Source organism: Protomyctophum parallelum (assembly GCF_964188405.1).
Source record: "Protomyctophum parallelum genome assembly, chromosome: 17".
Classification (NCBI taxonomy): Eukaryota; Metazoa; Chordata; class Actinopteri; order Myctophiformes; family Myctophidae; genus Protomyctophum; species Protomyctophum parallelum.
Genome location: NC_139719.1, coordinates 22,127,814 through 22,136,044, shown reverse-complemented (window position 1 = coordinate 22,136,044; position 8,231 = coordinate 22,127,814). Strand labels below are relative to the sequence as shown.

General features: G+C 43.2%; 1 protein-coding gene across 1 annotated transcript; it reads left to right on the top strand.

Moving 5' to 3' along the window:
* The first annotated feature begins 3,137 nt into the window (after nucleotides 1-3,137).
* Nucleotides 3,138-7,104, top strand: tob1b (transducer of ERBB2, 1b). Its single transcript, XM_083786880.1, has 2 exons — nucleotides 3,138-3,435; nucleotides 4,920-7,104. Exon 2 carries the CDS (start codon nucleotides 5,085-5,087, stop codon nucleotides 6,099-6,101), a length of 1,017 nt encoding a protein of 338 aa, XP_083643006.1. The 5' UTR covers nucleotides 3,138-3,435; nucleotides 4,920-5,084; the 3' UTR covers nucleotides 6,102-7,104.
* Nucleotides 7,105-8,231: the final 1,127 nt, after the last annotated feature.

Genomic DNA, 8,231 nt, shown 5'->3' with positions numbered 1-8,231 from the left:
CTCATTCGATCACTGTAGTCCACTGGAAAGCAAAGCTTAAAGCTTAATACTCCCATATATGCCCTCTATACTTGTCAAATATGGCAATATGACTCTATTCATGTTATGGGTTAAATCTATTCTCAGCCTTCTTGTATATGAGATTGCATCTATATATAGAAGTGCTTTTAATGTCTGCTGCCAGTGTGGTATCATTACTCCTTAACTAACCTATAATTCATATTTTCTTTTGTGTCTTTTCTTTTCTTTTTTTATCACATGAACAGTGTTTGTCAAATGCCTTTGTTTGTTTTAACCACAAGAACTCTGCATGTTTGAAGCTTTAGAATGATTTAAATCCATTGATGGTATTATCAGACCATACTGGAGGTGATTCTAGCCATTACTGTATGTCGCTACCATTAGAGAGGGGAGAGAAAATGGATTTCACAGCCTTGTGGGGGGAAAAAGAGAGAAAAATGTCAATGTGTATATACTGACTTCACTAAAAGAAATTTGCATGAGTCATGCTGAAACATCCTACTTCATTAGCTCTGTTACCTCCAGGTCTGAGCTAGACAGCCTTGGAAACCTTAGCCATACACTGGAATCGTTCTCTGGTTGGCTGAGAATAACAAAAATGTCATTGTTAGTTGAGGTGTGGGACTCTTACCTATCCACAGCCAAAACTAACACTGGTTAGTGGTGAACAGTAGATGAATGAACAAAAGGAACATGGACTTGTTTCTGGTATAAGAGAACAGTTTTAAAAAAAAAACACTGGAGAAAAAAAAAACAGATTTTTTTTAATCTCATGCTGGTGCAAATTGAAACATGTCTGAACATTTGGTCATAGTCACACATTTCCTGCACTGTGATGAAAAAGGCTGCCCTGCGCTAGTGGCCTTGGTGTGTCTCCAAGGCCCCTGCAGTGTGTTTAGTTTGTGCTCACCTCGTCCATCACACATGATCCTCCATGGTGGGGGGACTCATCTCTCACCCCTGCCGAGACTCAATCTGGAGGCTGGAACTCTCTTTCGTGCCTGCGGTGTGTCGTGCGGCCTCTCAGCTCTGATCATCAAACCGCGTTCTACAATAGCTTGGCGATATGGCGCTGGGAAGTGTCGCCACTCTGAATATCAACCGTGGAACTGCAATGAAACATCTGAACGACTGCTAACTGAGGAAGGTGAAAGCTGTGCCTGGAGTCGTTTACTGCGATGACATGACGGTACCCGGTATATGTAATGACAATGTAATGAAGATAAGAATGGATAGACAGGGAGTCATATATGTAAACTTTGACTCAAAGAATATGACAAAGGCAAAAAGATTGTTAAAACAAACAAACAATTCACACAAAGTCAATGAGCATGGACGACAGAGTACTAGTAGGCCTACTGTCAGCAGCAATATCACCATCTCTCCCTGCACGTTGAGCTCCATACATCCTCATTAAGCAAATTAGCCCACCAACGTAGACAAAGCAGGCTGTTCAAGGCCACGAGGACGTCTGCCATGCATGAATATACCCCATGCTGGTTCAATTTTGCGCTGTGAATGCCACACTTTGCACCAAAGTCTCTTTGAGTTGAGCTGAGAGAGGGGAGAGAAATATAGTGTGTAGTGGCTGTAGCCACTAGACTAGTAGAGGAACAACAGACTGTCTAAATTAATTATTATTGATCCCTGCCAATAATTTTCACCACTGAAATTGTTATTGACTCCACTCCCAAGCTGTTGCTTCCAGACTGTAAGTAACTAATGTCTGCCCCTTAAATTAGACTGTTCTCAGTACGTGCGTGCATGTGTGCATTCGTGTGTGTGTCCTAATTTCGTGTCATGTGTCATAGATATGTCATAGTAGACGGCATCATAAGATCATTAAGTCACAGTACAGGCGGGTCACGTGAAGTCTGAGAATATCCACATTGGAACCGTGCCGTTTCTATGTGCATCCTGAGATCCACATCATTTCCTAGTTTTCCTTGGGATTTTTAAGTCCGTAGATTGTTTTACAGTCTCAACTTGGTACCTAGCTACTTCTAAAACGCTTTCCGCTGTCCTCCTCCTGCCTCCTGCCACGTACCCTCAACCCAGCTGTACATTTCATGTGGCATTTTATTTATTGTGCAAACACAGGGTGTGAGAGCCCATGTTAGGTAAGAACAGAATGTGACGTCAATTACCTTAGGCCTGGCAGAGAGAGCTTAAGCCCGGCACAGCTGCTAAAAACAAGGAGAAAAGCCACATGGGCAGGAAAAGCAGCCTGGATCCATTGTGTGACGCAAACCACCAGTTTTATAATAATTGAAGTTTCATCACGGTTACAGTTTCAGTTTGAGAGGTTTAAGTGGATAACTCAGATGACAGATTTTCATCTGCCCTGTTTTAAAGCAGTGAGAATTGTGTTATGTCACAACACTCTCAGCAACCAGCAGGTTTTGGGTTGTAGATACACAGGCACAGCTGTAGACTTTTCCCATTGGCTCAAGGAACATTAAAATGTCATTGGTAAAGAGAAGGGTACACAACCCCTGACAGGTGTGTCCCTCCGACTGGAGACACTGGTCTCTCTCTCTCTCTCTCTCTCTCTCTCTCTCTCCCCACCAGCTGCAGCTTCAGTGTGGCTTGACTACTGTTGATTTGTTTTTAACTTTTTGATTTGAGTTGGGGCAAAAGATAGTGCTCGACCCATCAACTTCATATAGCCTACAAAATAATACAAACGTGACCATTTAGAAAGTGGCATGTATACAAATACGGTTGTCTGGTCATTTCGTATTTGCAACGTTAGACGAGGAGTGTTCCACTGTACAGCTTGGTTACATATCTTGCAGTGAAAGTGAACTATAGGCCTACAGGGTTTTCATGAAGCTCATGCACGTCAACAACCAGCTCCATAAAACTAGACCCCAGAGCACATGAAAGGCGAACCACTACCGTAAATAGAACTCTGCGGCTTGACTGACGCGCCGGCTGCGCCAATCACGGCGCGAGCCGGGGTGGATATTGATGACGAAGGCGCCTCTCGGCCAATGGGAATCCCCTGCTCGGTGTTGACCTCTAGGAGCCGCATCACCGCCTCCTCCGCGTCCGTGGCGGAGGAGCACTATAAAAACACGCCAGCCCAAGTTTGAAAGGACAGAGTTGTAAAAACTCCCAGGCAGTGGGGAGTCACATCACGGCACGGCCCCCCTTTATAGGAGAGGAAACCTAAAAATCTACCCCACACAACAAGGAACAACAAACTCGCCTGGAACACAATTGTAGAGACACACGAAGGACATTATTGTTAATATTATTATCATATAACTTTTATACCTCCAGTAAAACAAAAGGAAAACAAAAAAAGCAAGAAAAGAAAACCCTGGTCAGCAGAAGCTGTAGAAGAATTAATACACCGTTTGACTGAAGCGGAATCTATTGCATCAAGGACCCGCTGTACATTTCAATGTAAGTGAATGATTCATATTATCTGACTTGCACAGGCTGTGGGTTTGAGTTGCATTATACACATACATTACACAATGCAGAACCGTCGATCTTCTGTTTGGATTACACAATGTATGGCTACGTGAAATTGTCAATTATATAAACGCAATAATTCAAAAAATAAGATGAAATCGTGCCTTCTATATGACAATCAATCATTGGCACTTGTTTAGACGACAGTGAGTACAACCCCTCGTCGTGTTTGTCGGTGTGTAAACCATGGTGTGATTTTACTGTTTTGAACGCTGTCAGTCGTGCATAACGTTGTGAGATTCGACATTTGGTTAGCATTAGCAGCAGCCTAGCTGGGCAGCCAAGCTGGTCGAGCTAGCAGTAGCTTGTGTCTCTACTGCTGCTGCCGTCGCACGACCGTCTGTTGTTCTTTGCACCTCGGGTGGTGTTGCTTGCCCACAAGAAGGGCACACCATCTCGTCCACACTAGGCTTTCGCGACGCGTTTGTAAAGCTTGTAGAGTAGATCTGCTCTTTTTGGGCCGACCAACACCGCCGTACGGCGGGATATAAACGAAGCATAACATTCCGCACACACACACACACACCCTCGATTTAAAGGGATCATTTGTATTCGGTGGCACGAGCCTGTCGATCGACGCTGGAAAAGCAAATGACGCATCTTGACTTTAACTGAAATGTATAAAAGTTGAAATGTGTCATTTATTTTGTTTGGCGAGCGACGAATTCTAAGTTATTAAATGGACCCCCCCCCCCCCCCCCCCCCAAGTTGCTTTGCAGTGTCGCTCGTGATGATGTCCTACCGACCCGTGATAAGACGAGGCGATGGGCGAAGAGGACGATTTGTTATCTAGTAGTTTATGCTTGTCATCATGACTGACACGATAGGCTACGAAGGGTTATAATGTCTCGTGTTCTGTCAGACAAATGGCTTTACATTGGCCATGGTCAGCAATCCAATGATTATTATGTAACAGACTGCAAGCTTGGCCCGTGATCTTCTTTTGCCTACACAAGCTTCAGGAAGGAAACGATCTGGCTTGTCTTCTGTAACATTGACATGCCCGCATGCGAGGAATGCAAAACAATCGCCCCCTAACAATGTCAAAATGAAGCCATCTAAAATCCCATTCTGACGCGGAAGGAACTACACAACGCCCCTCGATGGAGGACGGCTATAGTTGCGTTTATCAGTCATACAGCAACCACAAGGGAGAACACTGCTGCTGACACCCTGTGAGTCAGTGGACTGTGTTTATTTATAGCTGTAGTGTTGATATTGTACAGCTGATATGCAGTAGGGCTGTGTGGAGGACAGACAGTGCTTCGTTGCCAGGGTGTGAAGCTAACCGAGACCGTAACATGAACCATAATGATGGCTAATTTGATATCGGGCTTCTCTGAAATGTCTTTTTGTTATGGAACTGCAGACCGTCTCAGAGTAATAATATTGTTCTCATCTTTCCGTTTCAGGATCAAGAACCTGACCCTGTCAAAGGAAGGATATCAGTTTCAGCAACAAGCACTTAATCCGAGTCCCTTCAATACACTGATCACTGCTGCCTTGGAGGTTTTTGCAACACTCGGAAAAATCCACCCTGTGTCGGAAAAGGAATCGGTCTCGCCACTGAAGCAGCTATGCAGCTTGAAATCCAAGTAGCACTTAACTTTATTATTTCCTATTTGTACAACAAACTCCCTCGGCGACGTGTGAATATCTTTGGCGAAGAGCTTGAGAGGCAGCTGAAGAAGAAATATGAAGGGCACTGGTACCCGGATAAGCCATACAAAGGTTCAGGATTTAGGTGCATCCATGTAGGGGAGAAGGTCGACCCTGTGGTGGAGCAGGCAGCCAAAGAGAGTGGCCTGGACATCGAAGACGTCCGGAATAATCTCCCTCAGGACCTTAGCGTGTGGATCGACCCGTTTGAGGTCTCCTACCAGATCGGGGAGAAGGGACCAGTAAAGGTGCTCTATGTGGATGATAACAATGAGAATGGCTCCGAGCTGGACAAGGAGATCAAGAACAGCTTTAACCCAGAGGCCCAGGTCTTCATGCCAATCAGTGACCCTGTCGGGGCCTCCTCTGAGTCCAGCTCTCCATCCCCCCCGTTTGGGCAGTCTGCTGCCGTCAGCCCTTCTTTCATGCCACGCTCAACGCAGCCCTTAACCTTCACCACTGCCACCTTCGCCGCCACCAAATTTGGCTCCACAAAAATGAAGAGCAGCGGCGGCCGCAACAACAACAACAACAACGGCGGCGGCAACAGTGGTAGCAGCGGCAAGGTAGCCCGCACCTCACCCACCAGTAACCTGGGCCTGAATGTGAACACCCTACTGAAGCAGAAAGCCATCTCCACCTCCATGCACTCACTGTACGGATTGGGCCTTGGTCAGCAGCAGCAGAAGGCCTCTGCTCTTTCCCCCAATGCCAAGGAGTTTGTGTTCCCCAGCCTGCAGGGTCAGGCCAGCCCTGGAGCTGTGTTCCCTGGGGAAGGCTCCCTGGGGCTCGGCCCACTGCAGTACAACAATGCCTTTGACATGTTTGCGGCCTATGGCAGCCTCAACGACAAGTCCCTTATGGATGGCCTCAACTTCAGTCTGAGCAACATGCAGTATTCTAACCAGCAATTCCAGCCGGTCATGGCTAACTAAACTCATCATGACGATGTTATTTATGAATGATGGTGGCTAAAAGAGAAGGAAAAGCAAAACGCACATTTAGAAAACTGGACTTTGAAGGAAGTAATGTCTAGTCAGTCAAGCGCATGTGCCCAAGGGTGTTTTTTTTGTTTTGTTTTTTTACTGTTCCCCCTTGAGTTTTTCTTAAAAAAAGAACGAAAAAAGAGAGCTTGTTGTACAAACACATCCAAGCTTGGTTACTTAAATTCAACATGCATCATTGTTTTTCTTTTTCCTTTTTGCCAACCAAGCACAAAATAATTTTTTACTACGTTGAAAAAAGAAAAATACTCCAAAAAGTGAAAAAAAAAAAAAACACAAACAAAACACAAGCTTCAAGTTTTGGCCTCTTACAGTATTTTACAGGTGGTAAGACATGGCTGATTTTTATTGAATTGGCACTACTAAGTGGGGTTACTTGGTCCTTTTCTAATTGTATAATTTAATTTAGTACAGAGTTTGTAAGATATCAGAGTATATATTGTTTCTATGACATGGTGTTGCATTTATATCTTTTTACTACTTCAGTGATCTGTGATGGCTGCAGCAGCTTTCCTTATTTTCTTTTCCTTTTTTTAAAAGATAATTGTTAAAGAAATCCATCTTTAAAATACATACGATATTCTGAAGACTGTACAGAGTATTCCTTAGTGGTGGAATTCAAGTGTAGGAATATTTGCTTTTTTCTGAACGAAGAATTGTATTTTCTGTTAAGAGGTTAAAAGATTTTTGCTATATTATGGACAAAATGTAATCGTATGAATATTAATTTTGTACCTACATTGTGCAATACTTGATAAAAATACGGTATAACAAAGTATTTTGAGTCAGTGTCTTACATGTCAAGAGGGACTGAAATAGTTTATATTGTTAAGTTTGTATTAAATGCTTAAAAATTATATGCTTGTCTTTATTTTTTTTAATTTCATATTTGCACCCTGGTCTTTTTAATAAAAATAAACTACAGTTGAACATATCTGTGGAAAGTGTGCTTAATTACTAGATAACTGAATACAGGACCCCAGCGCTCTCCCTTCTTTCTTTTGTGACATTTCTGAATCATTATCTCAGAAGAGCAGCCTTGCCTGTTGAGTAATCTTCAGTCCAAACAGATAATGCTGAATATAAAGTAGAGCCACGTGGTTAGAATTTGGCACTGTATACGTCATGTGCCCAAGGGCAATTTGAGAGTAGACCATCCGTTCTCGAAGACGGTGACTGCAGTTTGTCACAAGTGTTTATGAACTGTAAGAGCTCTTCAGGTTTTGAAGGAAGAAAATGTTAATCACTTGCTGGTCTATTCAGGAGCAGTTGTCCCAGTCTTTAGAGTAGTCCTTTGACATCATAGACAACACATGGTTGTGAAGACAGGTGTTGGGCTATTTTGATGTGTGAAATCACTGTACTAGTGTGAACATAACCATAAGATTATGTTTCTGTCCCACCAACTCCCTCTTTAAGGTGGATTTGTTATTGCGTTGTCTTGCTGTTGGCAGTCCAGACTATCCAGTACTTGTACTGATTGGCATATTTATAGCTCTATGATTGCCATCATGTGAAGAATACCTAGCAGCTCATGTAAAGCAAGAACAAGCCCAACATTCAGTAAGGTTTTAGTGTTTCAACAGCTTAGCTCACCAGTCACCAAAGAGATAATCACATTTGCAATTCTATATGTGGCAAAGGTCTGAGGTAAATAGCTTGAGTGTTTATGCTTCAAAATACCGCCTACTTGTGAAGAGCTTATTACAAGTGGAAATGTTAGCCATATTTCCTGAGCAAGCTGAGCTACTTTAGCATGCTTTTTTGCTTTTATAATTGCATGTAAAGCCATGTTCATTTAATGCCTAGAGACTATAGTACTTGAGTGTTTATTTCCTTTATCCAATGGCGTGTTCAGGCTCAAGCTCTCATTTGCCCCTCAATTAAGCTTTGGATCTTACTCGTAGCACTGTTATGTTGAGTTATGTTAAGACTGTCTTTGTGAATGTTTAATGTTTACATCTCTGAAAAGATAAACAACTAGCCATCTGGTGGTTCATACATTTAATCCATTTACAGCCAATAAAGGCCACGTGATCAGACTTTACAATGGTTCCTTAC

Excerpts from the sequence above, each read along its gene's own strand:
- tob1b (XM_083786880.1), top strand. The coding sequence starts at position 5,085 with ATGCAGCTTGAAATCCAAGTAGCACTTAACTTTATTATTTCCTATTTG.